Raw genomic sequence first — 20,709 nt, forward strand, 5'->3', positions numbered from 1 at the left:
TGCTTTGGGACATCCCAGTGGTTATGAAGATCAGGAGCTGTGTCCGTCAGTGAACGAAAGAGAAAATGGGATTTTTGACTTACCGTAAAATCCATTTGCCTGATGTTCATTGACGGGCACAGCACCCACCGCTCTGGAATTATAATTCATTCTGACACTGCTTGTAACAAAACTGAGTAACTATTGCAGAGCGACGGAGTATATCCCCTGGGATTGCCCATAGGCATAGCCAGATTTTTTTTTTTGCCTACTGTCCTCCTGTAGGGGGCAGTTATAACCCATTGGGTAAGATAATCAGGAGCTGTGTCCGTCATTGAACATCAGAGAAATGGATTTAACGTTAATTCAAAAATAAGCTTACCTATAGGTTCACGTGTACCAGCAGTGTTTTACTACCGCTTTAAAGCGGTTCTAAAGCCATAAGGTTTTTTAACTTAATGCATTCTCAGCATTTAGGTAAAAAACCTTCTGATCCCCCCCCCTCACCCCCCTTTATACTTACCTGCGCCCAATCTTGATCCAGCAATGTGCACGAAAGCAGCGGCTCTCTCCCTCCTTCCCCACAGGGTAGATTTACCTGCGCCCAATCTTGATCCAGCAATGTGCACGAAAGCCGCTTTCTATGGACGCAGGCAGCAGGGCTCAGGAGTGAGTCCGCATGAATACTCCGCTTAGAAAATTTCTTGGGGGGGTTTAATATCACCTTAACTACATTGGTTACAGGAAATATAAAAAATACCCATAGCTGAACTTTCTACATATGATCTTATTTGCATAGTTACATTAGTCTAGCTTGGACCAATGTCTATTGGGCCAATATGTATGCACATCTCGTACCTGAGGTACACCTGTGAAAGCTGAAAATCACTGTAGTAGTTGGCATTACTACAGTGATTGTTGCCATCTTCTGGGTCTTGTGCTAAGCAGCTGCTCCACTTCATAATGGCCAAAGATGGTCGCACGCTCAGCACCACTGCCATTCACAGAATGCCTTGCTTATCTTCAATGAATAAAAAGTCCATCCGTCCAATCAGAGAACGCCTTGTATTTGCTAAAGCCTTCCTGTGAATGGCGGAGGTGCCAAGTTAGTAACCCGTTGTAGTCTGTATACAGTGAAGCAGCCGCCCGGCATGGAACCCATAAGATCGCAGCTAGATCAATGTAGTGAAGAAGATGGGTTCTGATGTTGAATGAGTTCAGTTTCAAACCCAGATAATTTTCCAACCCTGTATTTCAATATAGAGGATTTGACACCCAGTCAGCCAATCAGCAGGGGTTTAGATTACATCATTGATTGCTTCTGCTAGCTCACCAAAATCAGAGGAGTGGAGCTCTTTTCTTAGCAATGACGTGCTGCACACACAGAGGAAAGCTTAAATTGTCACCAGGAGAAAATAACTATGACAGATAGAAGTTGTATATCAGATGTTCAGCAGGCTACTTGCTAATGGTGTTGGCTCGTTTGCCTTGCAGGCCCTCAGTATGGCACACTGGAAAAGGCTTGGCAGGCGTTCCTCACAGCAGCGGATGCCCTCAGCGAGATCCACACAGAGCTCCGGAATCAGCTGTGGGACGAGGACAGTGGGAAGGTGCGAGACTGGCAGAAGGAGGCCTATCACAAGCAGATGATTGGAGGATTTCGGGAGATGAAGGAAGCGGAGGATGGATTTAGTAAAGCTCAGAAACCCTGGGTGAAGAAGCTGAAAGATGTAAGTATGTCATGATAAAACTAAAATTCCGAATAAACACAATCTTTTTAAAGCTCCACCACTACAAATTAAGGATCATCTGTTTAAATCTGCGTCTGTTCAGGTCTGTTGCTTTTTAAGTGGAACAAGTCTCTATTTATGTTCCATTTAAAAAATGGAAAGGTACCAAAACAGATGTAAACGGATATATGATTGGTTTTTGCATTGGTTGTTAGGAGCTGGCACCCGTCGGCATCCTAGCAACCAGTGACTCATGCAACAAAGAAAAAATGCTGCGCTAACTGTAAAAAAGCTGCTAGCTCAAACAACCGACAAAAACGTTGGCAAGTAACAAACACAATATAAAGTGCAGCGCTATGAAAAAGTGACCAATTAAAATGATCACTTAAATAAAAAGTGAATAATAAAGGTGAATACAAAAAAGTGAGTCCCAGGTGAAAAAAATAAGGTAAATAGTCCAAGGTGATGTGTATGATCACAATTAATAGTCAGATCCCACCACCAACAGAAGGTAAATGATATGCACTCACCAGAATATATGGACCCAAACTACCATATAGTAAATGGATCAGATAGGCTCACATGGTATATCGTGGGTATCCCAGTAAATGCTGTAACCTCAGATACTCCAGTTTGCAGTCGGAGGATGAGGAAGAAGAATACTCTCAATCACCCAATGACATATGGGGATAAGCCAAATAAAGCAAACATAGCGTAAATCCGCTAAAATCTTTTTTATTAATTAAAAGGGAATACACTTACAGACATCCGAAGGTATAAGCACATGTAATGAGCAAACAATTTAGGCTGTCTTTTGCATGGCTGACGCGTTTCGTCATAGATTACTTTCTCAAAGGATATTGCCATATTTTTTGTATTCACCTTTATTATTCACTTTTTATTTAAGTGATCATTTTAATTTGTCACTTTTTCTTAACCAGTGACTCGTTCCTGCTGTCAGCCGGCCAGTGCCAGCTCCTAACAACCAGTGCTAAAATGGTTGGAAAAAGGAACAGTTTGCCCGTTTTACATCAGTTTAATTCCGCTTCCTGAAGAAGCACCGATGTAAATGGATTATAATCGGTTTATCTGTTTGCCCATTTTTCATCCATCCATCCATGAATAGATGAAAAACAGATTGATGGAACGCCCGTGTGAAAGAACCCTAAGGCTAGGTTCACAACCATGCATTTTCAGTCTTGCAGAAACACTACAGTCCTTTTAACTTGATTTCCTATGGGTCACGTTCACATCTGTGTGTTTTCAAGAGGTGTGTTTGTTTGGAAAGAATCAGGGACTTTTTTGCTTACAGCAGGTTGCATTTTTGGGTTTATAGACTTCAATGAAAATGCAGCAGAAACGCATAGAAAATGCAGTGCTTGCATTTCTGCTGGTTTGTTTGACAAGAGACATCCCTAAAATGCATCAAAAACAACGCACAAGGAAAATGCATCAGCAGCAACCTGCATAGGTGTGAACCTAATCTAAAGCTGAAAAGAGGGAAAAAAAGATTGAAAGAAAAGTAAAAAATGGTCCCTGCACTGTACAAGGAGGATTTCTGTAGGGATCTAGGATGCTCCGCCAGGATCTGCTCTCTCTGTCCTTCCTGTCCCAAAGACTCATCAGGAAGTGAGATGAGAACTCTTCGTTATTCTAAGTAAGAGCAGTCCTCTTAGATGATTGTCATTGGAACTGGTGTCTCCACTGGAAGATTGTGACAATGGTTCCCAGGACAAAAAGGGTGAATCTGCACAACTGAGAAGCTGCAATGAAGGCTTGAAAGGGAATCGAATCCTTCCCGGCTCTATCCAAAAGAAAGAGGCTATGCATGCTTTTACCTTCTCCCCTCACCCATGTGACCGTGTTTAGGCTTTAAGATTGGGTTATCAGGCTAAGCACTGAATTCTGGTATAAATGTTGAAGGGCATATGCTCCCCCAAACCCAGTATACCCCAAATGTCTGAGGGCTCTGACTGATGAACTAAGTGCTTGTGGAGATGGGCCTCATCAGGCCCCAAATGGGCAAAGTGGATATATTTTTTTTGTTCTCCTTTTTTACTGCCATGCCTGACAGAATAGAGTTGGGTTCACACTATTGTGAATTGGATGCAGGTTTCACCACATCCAATTCGCATGTCAGAAGATTGTGACCGGCTCTCTATGAAGCCAGTTCACTTATCTCCAGAGCGGCTCCGGTGCGGATTTCACAGGAGTCCTGTGCGTCTTCTGGTCCGTTTCAGGTTCGAATTCAGCCTACAAAATCAGACCTGAAACGTTGAACAGGGACGCACTGGACCCGTGCTGCGAGCCGATCCGTGCGACAGTGTGATCCCAGCCTAAGAGATGAACACCGTACCCATGGCCTAATACCAGATAAAGCTTCACCTTATAAATATGGCTTTGTCTAGACTAAGAGTAACTCTACTTTTTTTTTGTGAAAAAAAAATCATTCCCCTGGGTGATCTATGCACATTTCAAGGATTTTAACAAACTTTATTGCAGATTCCCACCTTTTGTTATTTGGAAGAAATAGTGTGTTCATGTGCAAAGTGATTGTGGATGGGAGTGATTCTATAATTAACAATCAGCCGCTGTACTGGCAGGGTTCTAATGAGGAAAGTGGCAGGGTCTGCATCCCTTTAGACATTATATCCCTTGGAGGATCTCTCCAAAAAATGACATCTTTGTTGCAGAGGATGGCTAAAATCTGACTTGTACGTAGTGCAGACTTCTGGGAATATCAGTAAGCCAATGACCTCTCTAGGGGGGGATCTTTGTACAGAACCCCTCCAGGTAGCCATATTGTTTTTTACAGAAAATTACAGCACTGCAAATTGAAAAGGAAAGGTAATTTTTAATAAAATTCCATTACTATTTGACTTGTGTCTCAATTGTATATGCTATATTTTATTTTTTATAATTTGCTGTTTTTTTTTTTTCTCCATGAAAGTGGATTTACCCTTTAATAGTGCTGATGTGTGGCGGCTGAGTGTTCAGACACCCAGTGCTCTCATACAGGGGTGGTAGAAGACTGTAAGCTCCAGGTCTCAAATGTCCTTTATAACAGTGGTCCTCAACCCTGGCCCTCTGGGCCCACTAACAGGCCAGGTTTGCAAGATAACTGAAATACATCCCAGGTGATATCATTTGCTGCTCAGTGATTGCAGTACTCTAGTCTGCATCTCCCCAAGGTAATACTTAAACTCTGGCCTGTTAGTGGGCCCTGAGGACCGGAGTTGAGGACCACTGCTTTATATTATTATTCCCTGCAGCTGAAGAGAGTGGTGAGGGGAAAATAAGGCAAATGCAAGCTGCTGGTAGGGACACTATTAAAGTGACCTGTTGCTTTTGCTCTGCATGGACAAAGCAGAGTTTTGCTTGGGATTCCGGAAGCCGTGACGGCACCCATATCCCAGCCATTGTTGGCGCTCCCTCCTTTCCCCTGCAGCTGCCGATCACTGACACATGGGAGGCAAGCTGCGGGATCATGTGACTGGACTGCAGTGAACTAAAAACATTTAAACCGGTAGGTACCTAAAAATAAGTATATATATCTTGTGTAAAAAAAAAAAAAGTTAGGCAGAATAGGTAGCAGGAAGGTGTGGGGAATTTTTTAAGCTTTATTAGTAATAGGCTGGAATTTTACTTTACTCTCCTAAACGAATAATGAAACCACACACTGGAATTAAACTGCACAGCATATTGGCACTAGAGATCGACTGATTATCGGCCAATATATCGAGGGCCGATCTGCACTTTCTCCGATATATCGGAATCGGCCACCAAGGTGACCGATATTGCCAATATTTCGGGAAAGTGCATGTACCGGAGTGATGCCTGCAGCTAGAGGCATCATCCCGGTACGGGCATCCATAGCCGACGGCCGGCTGTCTTGTAATGACAACTGATGAGGCTGAGAAGCCACTCGGCTGTCCATTACAAGGAGCGGGAGGGGACGTCCCCCCCTCCCACCGCCTTCCGTGGCTCGCCCGGGTCTCCCGTCCCACCGGGAGACCCGGGCAACCATCCTGCACGGCCGCCGAAAAGAAAACCCGAACAAAGCCACATTGGGCTCTGTTTGGGTCTCCATGTTAAAACCCGGAAGTGATCCCATGACATCACTTCTGGGTACTCTGCGTCAAATTCCAAAAAATGACAGCATTCAAAACATCCAAACTTGGCGTTTTTAATGCTATTAAGTGCAGAGGAGGGGTCTGGGGATTTTAGACCCCCAGATGCCTCCACAAGAGTACCTGTAAAAAAAAAAAAGTTTTAATGTATGAAAATATCGGCCAATACGCGATGACCAAAATATCGGTATCGGCAATAAAAAACAATATCGGTTGATCACTAATTTGCACATTATGATACCATTACCTGTCAAACGCTGTCAGTGCTTCCACTGACCAGGGTACTATCTTCTCCTATTCTCCCAGCCCATAAATGTACATCGAGCTGCGCATGCATGGCTCAGTGTACATCGCCGCTGACAGGGGAAGCATTTATCACAGAAGACAATAAAAGGGTGTCTTCTGTCATAAATAGCCTAACTGTCAGCGCTTTTTTTAATATGAGATTGTAAATTTAGCTTTAATGTACCAAATGTAGATATCGATTTGTGTGTCCAGCCTAAATGCTATTCATGACCTGCTCCTTGCAACAAATGAGCTCAAATTCAGCTTTGCTTGCGACAACCTGAGAAGGACCATGCCATGCAGGTTCTATTACTATAGAAAGACATGGTAGATGGTGGCTATATGGTTCGCATTCATGACTTTCAGCATTGGATGTATGACCCCCAAAGATCCATGTTTTCCCCATGTATGGGATATGGGTTTTCCCTAATGTGTCCAATCTGCTGCCACAATCCAAAAACAAATTGTCAAGGTAATTGTCTTCTGCTCGGGTTGTTTTTACCCTGTGTTCTTGTACATAGTGGCGTATGATGTGTCCACTGATTTAAAGCTCTTTCAGGGCAAGAACAGAGCTGGCAAAAGTCCCACCATCTGCCATCCTCTGAGTGAAAGGTAGCCATAGATGACAGCTGCTCAGCTGTCTTTAATCGGATAGGGTGACAATCCAATAGTTAGGGGGCTCCCACATGATGACACATAGCAAGAGCAACTGATAGGACAGGTAGGAATGTTTCCCTGATTGTTCTCCCCTTCCTACCCACACACAAAGCTATGAGCCAAGCTTGCTGCTAGTGCTCTGGTCGAGGGATTTTTACCATTGATTGGATTGTTTGTGTGCAGCCACTCGCTTTAAAGTGGAGTTGGGCAAAGTGACAGATTCAGCTTACTATATGATGTACTTCTACTTTCTTTCCACCCATTGCTAACCTGGCCACTACTCTATGATAGAGTATGAATTGATGAGCATAGCTGAAACGTATAAAGCGGTTGTGCATACCCCACCTGGCTCTATGTACAGCCCTCAGGCCTAGTAATTTCCTACTTGGGCACCAGGCCTGTATTATGGGGAGACAGGAATGTAAAGTGCCATACCTGGCAGTAAAAGGTATTCTCTAAGTGGGCCAGTGGTCGGACTTAGCAGCAGGGTAATTAGTAGAAAATACACCTGATCACCTTATACCCCATACAATGCCCAGCATGGGTAAAATGTTGGCTTGCATAAAGTGGTTGGAAACTTAAAAAAAAAAAAAAAAAAAAAAAAAAAAAATTCTCCCTGCAAGGTAAAGGCATAATGTGCTAATATGCATTGCATACTAGCACATTATGAAAGACTTACTTTGGAATAAAGACCTCCAGCGCTTCCATCTTCACCAGGTCTTCCTTCTGGGTTTGCGGGCTGCAGCTGTTTGAATGGCCGAGCTGTGATGACATCACTCCCACACGTGCATGGGAGTCACAGCCACAGCACAGAGCCCTGAAGAAACTGCAAAGGTATGCCTCCTTCAGAGTACAGGTGTCGGTGACGTCACCGGCTGCCATACAATATTGAATATCTCCTAAGTGGTGCACATTTAGGAGATTTAGATTTTTATCTACAGGTAAGCTTATAATAAAGCTTCCCTGTAGGTTAAATGTATTTTAGGAGTTTACTATTACTTTAAAGCAGTAGTAAACAGCTGGGGAAAAAAAAAATTCCCCTGCAAAACCGCATAATGTACTAGTATGCACTGCTCTGCTCCGGACCCCTCTTACCTTCCTGCTGCTCCACGTTGTGTGACATCTGCCCCAGACACTCCCAGAATTCTGTATATACACATGAACCAGAAGTGACTACTGATGCCTTTCTCGGTTTGCTTTTTGGTTTCCCAGTGCATCCTGGGATATCTCATACCTCCAAAACAAAGAGACTCTAACACTGAATAAAAGCCCCTCAAAGCTGCAGCATGCACAGCTTTGCATGCACAATTGGCAGTTAAAGAAGCGCAGTGCGAAATAGAAAAATGGCCATGAAGGGGGTAAAGCCTTCCTGAGTTGAGGTGGTTAAAGCGGTTGTAAACCCGAAAAAAAAAAAAACCTGCAAGACAAAGGCATAATGAGCTAGTATGCATCTCTTCCGGGTTCGGCGGCTCCGGCGCTGTGATTGGCTGGAGCCGCAATGACGTCACTCCTGCGCATGCGCGCGGGAGTGATTTTCCGTCAAGCTCCCGGCAAGGAAAGCTGAAGGTCCCCCCAGACCTTCAGAGCGCATGCGCCGCTCGCGTGAGCGACTGCATGCACTGCAAATATCTCCTAAACTGTGCCGGTTTAGGAGATATTAATTGTACCTACAGGTAAGCCTTATTATAGGCTTACCTGTAGTTAAGTGTCAAAAAGCAGGATACTACCGCTTTAAAGCATGTCCAATGCCACATTTGAAGCAAAGTGTAAGCGAGCCCTTTATGTTTGTTCTTAGGAAAAAAATGAATTCCAAACAGTGAGCGAGCTGTGCTGCAGCAATTACAATGATTTGTAGCTCAGTCGCTGAGCAATTGACTTTTTGCAGCATTCAGCTCAAGCTACAGAATTGCCAGCTTCAAATAGCTCCTCCAATCCATCTTCTAGGGCTCAGGGGCTTACAAGCGATTTGTGGCTGTATAAAGGAGAGAAAGTAAGCCGATAAACTTGTAGTTGCTACAGATCTCTGCTACATACAGTGCCTCGAAAAAATGATTTATATGTTTTATGTGATAGACCAACACAAAGTGGCACATAATTGTGAAGTGGAAGGAAAATGATAAATGGTTTTCTACATTCTTTACAAATATCTGAAAAGTGTGGCATTCATTTGTATTTAGCCCCCTCAAGTACATTGTAGAAACACCTTTTGCTGCAATTACACCAAGTCTTTTGGGGATGTCTCTACCAGCTTTGTACATCTAGAGAGTGACATTTTTGCCCATTCTTCTTTGCAAAATTGCTCAAGCTCTGTCAGGTTGGGTGAAGAGAGTCTGAACTGTAATTTTCAAGTCTTGCCACAGATTCTCAATAAGATTTAGGTCTGGACTTTGGGTCATTCGAACACACGAATATGCTTTGACCTAAACCATTCAATTGTAGCTCTGGCTGTATGTTTAGGGTTGTTGTCCTGCTCGAAGGGGAACCTCCACCCAAATCAAGTCTTTTGCAGACTCTTAACAAGTTTTTTTTTCTAAGATTGCCCTGTATTTGGCTTCATCCATCTTCCCATCAACTCTGATCAGCTTCCCTGTCTCTGCTGAAGAAAAGCATCCCCACAACATGATGCTGCCACCACCATGTTTCACGGTGGGGATAGTGTGTTCAGGGTGATGTGTAGTGTTCGTTTTCCGCCACACATAGCATTTTGCTTTTAGGCCAAAAAGTTCAATTTTGGTCTCATCTCACCAGAGCACCTTCTTCCATATGTTTGCTGTGTCCCCCACATGGCTTCTCACAAACTACAAACAGGACTTCTTATGGCTTTCTTCTTGCCACTCTTCCATAAAGGCCAGGTTTGTGGAGTGCACGACTCTGCAGTTCCTCCAGAGTTTCCATGGGCCTCTTGGTTGTTTCTCTGATCCTTGCCCGGCTTGTCTGTTGAGGTGGACAGCCATGTTTTGGTAGGTTTGCAGTTGTGCCATACTCTTTCTATTTTCGGATGATGGATTGAACAGTGCTCCGTGAGATGTTCAAAGCTTGGAATATTTTTTTATAACCTAACCCTGCTTTAACCACTTAAGCCCCGGAAGATTTTACCCCCTTCCTGACCAGGGCCTATTTTGCGATTCGGCACTGCGTGACTTTAACGGACAATTGCGCGGTCGTGCGACGCTGTACCTAAACAAATCTGACGTCCTTTTTTTCCCACAAACAGAGGTTTCTTTTGGTGGTATTTGATCACCTGTGTGATTTTCTTTTTTGATCATGCGCTATAAACAAAAAAAGAGCGTCAATTTTGTTTTTCAAATTTTTTTAATTGAAATTCCCCCCCAAAAAAATGTAAAAATCAACATTTTTTAACATTTTAGGCCAATTTGTTTTATGCTACATATGTTTGGTAAAATAAAATAGCAAAAAGCGTATTTTGATTGGTTTGCGCAAAAGTTATTGCGTTTAATAACTAAGGGAAAGATTTTTTTTTTTTCAATAATCAGTGCTATACATATGTTACTGTAAAAATTACACTGGCAGTGAAGGGGTTAACTTTTTTGAGAGGGAGGGGTTAAGTGTGTCCCTAGGGGCGTGATTCTAACTGTAATTGGATGTGGCTACTGATGTAGGAACAGAGATCAACGGTCCTACATAGCAGAACCATATGATCTCCATTCTTACACAGGGAAGAATGACAGGCGGCTTTGTTTACATTAGCCGCCTGCCTTTCTCCCGGTGTAACGGACTATCACGAGTGCCCGGCGGACGCGCGGGGGGGTCCGTGACCGAGCGGGAGCACGCCTCCGGCCGCGCGCGCTCGCTCCCTAGAGCCTCACAAGCTACCGACTTAGCCCTACGTCGCTTTGCCTGTGAGGGGCTGACCGCCGCAGTAAATAGTGGTGCGGCGGTCGGCAAGTGGTTAAACTTCTTAACTTTATCCCTGACCTGTCTGGCATGTTCCTTGGCCCTCATGATGCTGTTTGTTTACTAAGGTTCTCTAATAAACCTCTAAGGGCTTCACGGAACAGCTGTATTTATACAGAGATCTATTTACTAATCAGGTGGCTTCTGAAGGCAATTGGTTCCACTAGATTTTAATTAGGGGTATCAGAGTAACGGGGGCTAAATTAAAAATGCACGCCACACTTTTCCGATATTAATTTGTAAAAAAAATGTTAAACCCATTTATCATTTTCCTTCCACTTCACAATTATGTGCCACTTTGTGTTGGTTTATCACATAGAATCCCAATAATTTACGTTTTTGGTTGTAACATGACAAAATGTGTAAAATTTCAAGGGGTGTGAATACTTTTTCAAGGCACTGTAGTTGCTGGTCTGATGTGGCTCTTATTTGATACTCGGTTACAGTGGCCGGGTTTGCATGAAACTCCACCAACCGTTCATGCACTTGCCTTAAACATTGTTTTTAGTAAACCGCGATCATGTGTAGTGTTCATGATTTACATTAGTTTATAAATAACTAATTGCTTATGGTGACTTCCTGGTAATATGAAAATATTTTTGTAAATTCATTGAGAAAAACAATTGCTGTTCTAGAAAAGCAGGATGCCATTGGCTAGGAAAAGATTTCCTGATATTGGACACTGGAGACCAATTATTCTTCATAACTTGAACCCGTTGAACTCAAAATGTTTTGATGTTCTGGAGTTCGGAAGGGTTAGAATATTGTTGTCTGGCGTCCCAAGATTTTTCACTTCCTGTCCTGGAGGGTGATTCTGAGAGTTAAAGTGATACTAAAAACAGTTTAATTTTCATTGTCCCGTCCTTTTCTGTAGAGTTGCACCGATACCATTTTTTTATCGGCGAGTACAAAGTACCAATACTTTAGGTCAAGTACAATACCGAGTACCGATGCTTTGTATTGCCGCAAGTTGCACTACAAAGAAAATTGGCGCGTGTGTCCAGTGGACAGTTTAGACTAGTGATCAACTGATATCAGTTTTTCATTGCCGATACTGATATTTTGTTCAATGCATATCGGTATCGGCCGATATTTTTATACATTTATACATTTAGCGCCGGTTCACACTGGCGCGACGCTACTTTCAGGGGCGACCTCCGAGATCGCGGTGCGAGCAGCGCGCCGCGACCTCGGAGCGGCCGCCACAGACTTCATAACATTGAAGTCTATGGCAGTCGCCTCCTGGTCGCCCCAAAGAAGCTCCGGACCCTTTTTCTAGGTCGGAGCGACTTGTGTCGCTCCTATTAGAACGGGTCCGTAGCTTCCCTATGGGAGGCGACCTGTGAGGCGACCAGGTCGCCTCACAGGTCGCCCTAGTGTGAACCCGGGCTTAAACTTTTGTTGTTTTTTTTTACTTCCTAGGTCCTTGTCTCCTACTTTTTATGCAGTTCCAGGGATGAAACCTCTGGCAATATCTTCTGCATCCGACACTTAAAGCGGAGTTCCAGCCTCAAACTTTTTTTTGATAAAAATACCGCCCAAGTAGTGATCCTTAGCCCTTAAAATATCTGCTAATCCGGTAGTTAATAGTTTTATAATAGTTTTAATAGTTTATTTATCAGAAATTCTTACTTTTAAAATTCTTTGCTGAGCGTGGCCATCTTTGCTGGGGTTATACGAAGCCGCAGTGTATAGATGTCTTCCCTTCTTCCTGGTTGTGTATGCAGAATGCGGCGCGAAATCTCGCGCATGCGCAGTACTATGCGATCGGTTTCCATATCATCGCGTCATTTCCTTTTTGCAAATAACGCGATAAGAGGAGCGGCCGGCCGCCTACGTCACTGCCCATTGCCTTCTGGGAGTGATGAGTAAGAGCTCCCAGGACGCATTGCGAGACAGGAAGTGACGGCGTGGGCCGCGGCCACACAGGGAGGAAGTGGAAGGAAAGGGGAGTATATTTTCTTCTGAAACAAGGTAAGTAAAAAATAAATTCGGGAATATCCAATTCTTTTTCAGGTTACAATAAGGAAGCGGATGTCACAAAATGTAAAGTAACGATTTTGCGGCCGGAACTCCGCTTTAAGAGATTGTCAGATGACTACATATATCATGCCCTGGCACCTTCCTCTGACCTTTGTCACTGCTGTGTCCTCTTGTAATGTAGGGGTCAGAGGAAGGAACCACGGCATGTGTTGGGGACATTGATATATGATCTTTTTAATTTTTTTTTTTTTTTTTTTAATGTACTCTTAACTGAACAATAAATAGATGAGCTTAAAGAGTTATTAAACCGCACCAATTTTTTTTTCCTTTTTTTTTTTTTTTTTTTTTAAGACCCTGCAAGGTTAAGGCATAATGTGCTAGTATGCATCACATACCAGCTCATTATGAAATGCTTGCCTTAGAATGAAGCCTTCCAGCGGCACACTGTCAATGCTGAGAGGGTTTCCGTCTTCCTTCCAGGTTCGCGTGCTATGGCCATCTAATTGGCCGCGCCGTGATGTCACTCCTGTGCGTGCGAGTCACAGACCACGGAACAGGGCTCTGAAGGGACAGCACAGGTATGCGGTGGTGACATTGCCAGCTGCATGCAGTGTGAATATCTCCTGAACAGTACAAGTTTAGGAGATATTCATGGTACCAACAGGTAAGACTTGATATAGATTTACCTGTAGGTACAAGTGCAAAAAAAAGTTTACTTCCACTTTAAATAAAACAATGTTATTAGTGTGAGTTATAACTTTTTTTTTAAATACCTTTTTTTTAAATACCTTTTCTTTGTTTAGTTTAGTCAATGTTTGTACATGAGGGCAGTCATCTATTCCCACCAAATACTCTTGCATGATATGGGCTATGGAGGCACAAGGATGGACCGGCTGATCAGCTTTTTAAATTCCCCAAAGTACACCTTCTGGTGTCCAGATTTTCTGGTTTTCTGCGGGAGAAGACTCTCTAATACCTCCTTGGATACAAATATATTTTGAGTAACCCCTTCTAATAGATTGGTGTCCTGTATTCTCCTCTAGGGGCTCTTTATCAGCCATTCAATCCCCAATGTTCCATCTCCATGCTGTTAGGCAATCTGGATCATTCCCTCCTGTTGGATTAAGCGCCATAAGATTCTGGCCTCATGTTTGGTCTCCCAAGGAAGCCATGCATTGGTGAAGCGCATAGAGTAGACTAAGGCCAGCTCTTTCTCTGCAGTCTGGCCTAATATATTTGTTGCAGATATATTATTATACTGTATACACCTATATTTTTCGACTATGGGCTAGCAGAACAAGCGCCTCTTTTAGGGAACCTGCTATGTGCAATCGTACGTTGTATTGAAGTGTTAAACAATATATAATAATTTTTTTTTAGAAGACTCATGTTAATAAATTTTATTTATTGAGCTGTTAATTTTAAAGTCAAATTTTGATTTAGTTTTAGTTGTATTTTAGTCATTTGAATTGTTTTAGTCCTATTTTAGTCGAATCTCTAGTGCATTTTAGTTGTCTAAATTCAAATGGGCTTAGTTAAATTGTAATGCGTTATTTAAGCATTTTTCTAGAATTGCTAAACTCATATGCTCCTGGATTAAAAATTTAGTAAGATGTTATTATTTATGGTATTTCGGTTTGAACATGCACTACAAGACACAGATTTAGCGTTGCCATATACTATAACCTCTTTTTAAATCTACATTTCCTAAACAAAAAAATATTGTTTTTTGACAAACAGAAATGCAACTTTAAAATATAAATAAAAAAAGTAAACTCTATTGGCTGTAATGCCATTGCACATATTACCTGAATATATTACGAAAGTTAAATATAAAAAAAAGAAAATACTTTTTTCTTAATTTTTTCTTTTTCTTTAAGCAGCTTAGTAGATCCCCGCTATTTATTCTTATGTAGTAATGCAGTGTTATTTTCTTTTCTCATGTTAGTCAACTAAAATAGTGTTAATTTAGTCGACGAAGTTAACACTGTTTTTGCTCTCTTCCTTTTAGGGATACTTGTGGCAACCTACAAAGTTGTTTGTTTTCTATATTTTCCTTCAAATACTTAGGCTTCACTAATGGCGCTTTTCCACTGCATGGAACCGAACAGTTCGGCTCGCTTTTGCACTTTTCAACTGCATGGTATCGCATGGTACGGTGTAGGAACGGTTCGGTACGGTATGGTACGGCGGCGCTTCTCCACTACATGGAGCCAAACTGTACGGCTCGCTTAAACAGTACCACCTCAGTTGGGGTTCCAAGAGGGCCGTACCGATACCATATCCCACAATCCTTTGCATGCAGCCTTGACTGTTTGTCACTACTAGCCACTGATTTGTCAGAGAATCGTTGTAATCCCACCCACTTACTACTTTAGTGGAAAAGCAAACAGTACCGAACTGTTCCAACACCGTACCATGCAGTGGAAAACCAAACCGAGCCAAGCAGGGCCGAATGGAGCTGAGCCGGTACTTGCAGTGGAAAAGTGCCATTACTGATTTCCAGAGAAATATAATGCATGTACTGCTTCCCACAATGCAAATCTATAAATCAGCGCTGATTCATTAAAAACAATGCAATCTCACTTTGGCTGATCATTTTTTCAAAAACTGTTCAGCATTTGGTCTGAGAACATTGTGCCTAAAGAAGGAAAGGGTTGAATATTATCTGTTTCTACTGAATCAGGCTAAAGTCTGATCCTTGGATGGCGCTGCTGGCATCTCCTGGTTCAACAAATAACAATAGTACTGTGCTTACAGTATTAGGATAATGTATTGTAGCACCCTCCTAGGTAGGTGCTAGGAAAAGGTGCAGGCCCTGTCTGCTTATCAGGAGGGGGGCCTGATCATTTAGTTAGGCAGTCATGTGCTTCAGGTGTGGTCTGGGGAGTATCCCCACTGTATCCAATGAGGGCTCTTATTGGCAGTGGAGGAAACCTGGCCAATAGCGCACCAGGGCTTATAGCTTTCTCAGTGGCGGAGTTTGCCGCAATGCACCCTGGGATCGGATATAATTCTGAGGGGAGCATGTGACGAGTGTCTTTGGCGGGAAGCAGAGTCTCAGGAGGAGGCTGACGGCTGTCTCTCCTGTCAGAGCAAGCGAGGGTCGGCCTAGTGGACCGGAGGCTGAGCTGGGCTACAGGAAGGATCCAGAGTGCTGTGGAGCTGCTGGGCAGAAGTTTCCTGGAAAAACAGTGTTGTGAGTACTTGAAACTGCCCAGGGGTCTGCCTGAGAGAGGGGACCACTCCAGAAGGTCAAAGGGATCCGGGAGCCAGCTAACAAGTAGTGGTGGCTTAGAAAGGGGGTGCCAGTATCTAAGCCCTGAAGATTAGAGAGAGCAAGGGGGCGCCGGTGCGGGCCCTGAAGTGTGCAGCAGTGTATTCAAGTGGCTACCTCAGCAGGAGTGCTTAGGGGAGCTAGAAGAGGACTTCTTTAGTCAGAAAGGAGTCCCAAGTCAATTCAGCGTTAACAGGCATCCAGCCAGCGTTAACCAGCGTCAAGTCAGCGTTGATGGGCATTCAGCCAGCGTCAAGTCAGCGCCAAACAGCGATATTCAAGTGTCTCCGCCAAATGTGTCTAGTTTAGTTCCAGGAGTATCCCACTCATCCCTTCTCCCATCCAAATTACCAAATAAATACAAAAAACCCAAAGATACTGGACTGGCCATTGTCTCAGTGTTAACACTTGGAGAACACACTTAAATATTCTGTTGTTGCTAGCGGTAACCCAGGGGGACCCATATCCAGCAAAACGGCTGGGAATTGTGCTACAGTATAGGAAAGCAGTGGACACAATTCACTGGTGGCGAATACTGGCATAAAAACTGACAAAGGTGCAGCGCTAAAAACTAACCAAGTCCTTGGCAGGATATTCAATCGGTGTGGACCAAACTAGAAAATCTTGTGAGATCCTCCACCGACAGATGTACACACAACTGACTCTTACCATCCAGAGTGGACCACTACATCCACTACTACTCCATCCATGCTATACAGCACAATGGGCTAATCTCCACTGCTGGCTATTCTGATAGCTGCCACCTACGGCTCTCAGAATACCCAAACAGTGACTGTGGCTAATTGACTGCAAGTCACTGTTTGGTCAAAAATTTTCCACTTTTCACCTTTTGATCCTAAGATTGACATTTGTTGAACTAAAATAGAAAATCTTTTAAAAGGTCCTCCACCGACAGATGTACAAACACCATCCATCAATCTTACCATCCAGAGTGGACCACTACATATAGTGGTTGAATGCACTGGTCACAGAATCCAATCGATCGAACAGCAGCACCTAATGCAGATTCCACTTCATATGGCCCTCAATGGATGTGACGTTCTAACATAGTGTCTTTCTATCTGTGTTGGAACGTTCTATCCATTGAGGGCCATATGAAGTGGAATCTGCATAAGGATGGAAGAGTGCTGCTGTTAAATCGATTGGATTCTTTACCCAGTGCATTCGACCACTATATGTAGTGGTCCACTCTGGATGGTAAGAGTCAGTGTGTATATCTGTCGGTGGAGGATCTTAAAAGATTCTCTATTTTGGTTCAACAAATGTCAATCTGAGGATCGAAGGTGAAAAGTGGAACGTTTTTGACTAAACAGTGACTTGCAGTCAATTAGCCACAGTCACTGTTTGGGTATTCTGGGTGCCAAGCTATCAGAATATAATAGCCAGCAGGGGAGATTAGCCCATTGTGCTGTATGCATGGATGGAGGTATCTGTTAGGTTTCTTTAATTGTGGCTAATCTTTACATGTAATGAAATGTATAGCTTGTAAAAATGTATGATCAGACATTTAGAGCCAGTTCGCATATATGCGATGACAGACATCGCATGTGATTCGGAGCGCACTGCTCTGCAAATCACATGCAATTTCTTTAAAATACACATTGTGTGGCTGAAATCACATCGCATTCGGACACAACTCACACGGGACCCTTTTTTGGGTCCGAACCAGAATCGGATCGCATAAACACCTATGCAGTCTGATTCATACCTAAACTGACAGTTCGCACTGCGATATGCGAACTGATCTGGAGGTGTCATTAACTTTGTATTGACACCCCCAGCGATTCGCATATGGCAGTGTGAACTGCCTGCAAGTTGAGTGTGATGTGGGAACCCGCAGTGACTTCACAGGGTTCCCGCATCGCATATATGTGAACCGGGACTCAAAGTAAAAGTGGCAGCGTTTTTTTTTTTTTTTTTTTAAATTACTGTCACTATAGTGTTGGGTACTCATTATTTTTGGGTTGCTTTATTGCTCTTTCTCTCTCCAGGTGGAGTCCTCTAAAAAGAAGTACCATGCAGCTCGGAAGGATGAGCGCGCAGCACAAGTTCGAGAGGATCACGCAAAAGCAGATGCGTCGGTGTCACAGGAACAGATCCGTAAACTTCAGGAGCGGGTGGAGAAATGCAACCAGGAAGTAGAAAAGGTTAGAGGTTGGCCAGACAGAGGAGAGCACAATTAATGGGGTTTAGGAAAACTGTTACCGGCTGCTAACTGCTTTGACAGCCAATCACGGTGGTCATATGACCATAAGCCCTGCCCCAATTCCCGGCATTATAAATCCCTTAAAAGGGCCAGCAGGTGCGGCTCTAAAGGGTTAATTACATAAAGGAAACTGTTTCACTTAGCAAAAGATTTATAGTTCTGTCTGGACAGCACTGAAACACCACATTTCCTGCCTGGCAGAGGAGGAGACCGGATTTTTCTCTGCTGCAGTTCAGGAACATTTACAGGTCTGGTCACTTCCCTAAATTTGTGACTGGACAGTGAAAGGAGGAATGGCAGATTGGTGAGCTCCTCTATCCATCCAGTGCTGTATCCTGGCCTAGGCCAACAAGGTCCAGGCCTAGGGCAGCACTTTGCAGGGGGGGCAGCAAAAAAAAATGTCATTATTTGTAAAATGACTATGGACTTCCTATTTATTATACAAATAAGTGAAATAATCCTATAATTACAATCAGTGGCAGCAAAAAAGTCCCAATATCTTAAGAGTAATCCTGCTAATCCAGTGACATAAGGATGTACTAATGGGCACTGATAAGGCTGCACTGGTGACCACTGATGAGGCCACTCTGATATGCTGAACTGATGGGCAGTAAAGAGGCGGCACTGATGAGGCTGCACTGATGAGGCTGTACTTATGGGAACTGATAGACTGTGGTTATGGTCTGTGGTTTACAGATAACAGGGTGGGTCATAAACAAGAAGGGGTGTGGCCTTTCCAGAAAGGGGTGGGTCATATTTAAATTAGGGGGTGCACAAATTTAGTCAGGCCTAAGGCAGCACAAAACCTAAATACACCACTGTATCCATCACTCTGCCCTCTTCTCCTGTTAGCATGCTCTTTACCCTGCAACATAACTGATTGGATCCTTGTGCTTCTTCCTCCCCTAGGATAAAACTGCATATGAGAAGGCTCTGGATGAGTTGAACAAATACAACCCTCGCTATATGGAGGACATGGAACAACAGTTTGAGAGCTGCCAGGAGGCTGAGCAGAAGCGCCTCCATTTCTTCAAGGAGATGTTGTTGGACTTTCACAAGCATCTCGATCTCTCCAGCAAAGAGAGGTAAAAAAAAATGGCATGTCTGTATGTGAGGGTTATATTGGGCCATGAAGGAGCAGGATCCTAATGATGGTATTGAATATGTGCAAAAGGACAAAGCTTAGGCTGGCCATAAACGGTTTGAACGGGCCGAAATTTGAAGCATTTATGGGCAGGCTACATGTACCAAGATGACTGATCAACTTTGGTACAACCATCCTGCTGGATTCTCTTGCCATTTTCACTAGCGAGTGCGATAGCCCTTAGCGATAATCACGGTCTTCTCCCAGCAGAGACAGCTCCCCCCACCCCCTGCTGGTAGAAAAGAATTGCTGATTCCCTTGTCAGCCCTGTCTGTGTTAAAGTGGGAATCATGTGTTGCAGGAAATAAATTTGCACCATGTAGGGCCAGCCTTCGTGGTAATAGAGATGCCCCCACTCCCCCATGCAGCCTAGTGCTTGCTGGATCACCAGGTTCACTCGTTCTATGATCCCATTATCAACATCTAATCCTGTTCTCCGCCTCGTTCACATCCGCTTGTTTTGTGTTTCCCCTCCTGTAGCTTCCATGCTTTGTACAAAGACTTGTACCAAAATATCCAAGCCGCTGATGACCAGCAAGATCTAAAATGGTGGAAGAACACCCATGGACCAGCCATGGCTATGAACTGGCCTCAATTTGAGGTATGTACCACAGTCTATGAAATGACTATTATTATTATACATGATTTATATAGCGCCAACAGTTTGCGCAGCGCTTTACAATGTGAGGGAAGACAATACAGTTACAGTGCAATTCAATACAGGAGGAACTAGAGGGCCCTGCTCGTTAGAGCTTACAATCTAGAAGGGAGGGTCAAGTGAAACAAAAGGCAATAACCGTGGGGGATGGGTTGATAGAGAAAATGGAGGTAGAGTTGTTAGGTGTTGGTAGGATAGGCTTCTCTGAAAAGGAGGGTTTTCAGAGATCGCCTAAAAGCTAGTCATACTTTTCTTGGATTCCATTATTTAACCCAATAATGAAGCTGCTTAAAACCAATGTTAATTCCTGAACACAATTTTGCAACGTTTGTTAGTAAAACTGAGCATTTTCATTCCAACTACTACTTTGTGTATCTAGGTAGATTATACCTTGTGTTTTTTTTTTTTTTTTGACAAATTGGGCTTTTTTTGGTGGTAAATAGTAATGGATATCTCCTGATTGTAATTGTTTTGGTCAAGTTTTCCTTTGATTAAAAAAAAATAAATATAAAAATTATTTTTTTTTTTTAATTTAGTTGGGTTTTTCTTGGTATTACCATACAGTAACTTACCACCACGGAACAACCCAAAATAAATTATCCTGCTCCTGATTGCAGCAATACCACAATGTGTATGTTTACTGATCCTAATTTAAATTTTTTTTATCCTTCCCAAAATATACTGATATTGACTTGTGACCCTTACCTTGACCTGACTACCAACC

The 20,709-nt window shown here is 43.2% G+C and overlaps 1 protein-coding gene across 7 annotated transcripts in view; it reads left to right on the forward strand.

The window, feature by feature from the left end:
• Positions 1–20,709, forward strand: part of PACSIN3 (protein kinase C and casein kinase substrate in neurons 3) — a 140,245-nt gene that overhangs the window by 92,464 nt on the left and 27,072 nt on the right. For all 7 annotated transcript variants that reach the window (XM_082271134.1, XM_082271135.1, XM_082271133.1 and 4 more), the window contains 4 exons: positions 1,474–1,709; positions 17,969–18,124; positions 19,093–19,268; positions 19,808–19,928. In XM_082271134.1, coding sequence (XP_082127260.1) covers positions 1,474–1,709; positions 17,969–18,124; positions 19,093–19,268; positions 19,808–19,928 — 689 coding nt within the window. The remainder of the gene's footprint in view (positions 1–1,473; positions 1,710–17,968; positions 18,125–19,092; positions 19,269–19,807; positions 19,929–20,709) is intronic.

This window comes from Pelophylax lessonae (genome assembly GCF_965119305.1).
Source record: "Pelophylax lessonae genome assembly, chromosome: 10".
Classification (NCBI taxonomy): domain Eukaryota; kingdom Metazoa; phylum Chordata; class Amphibia; order Anura; family Ranidae; genus Pelophylax; species Pelophylax lessonae.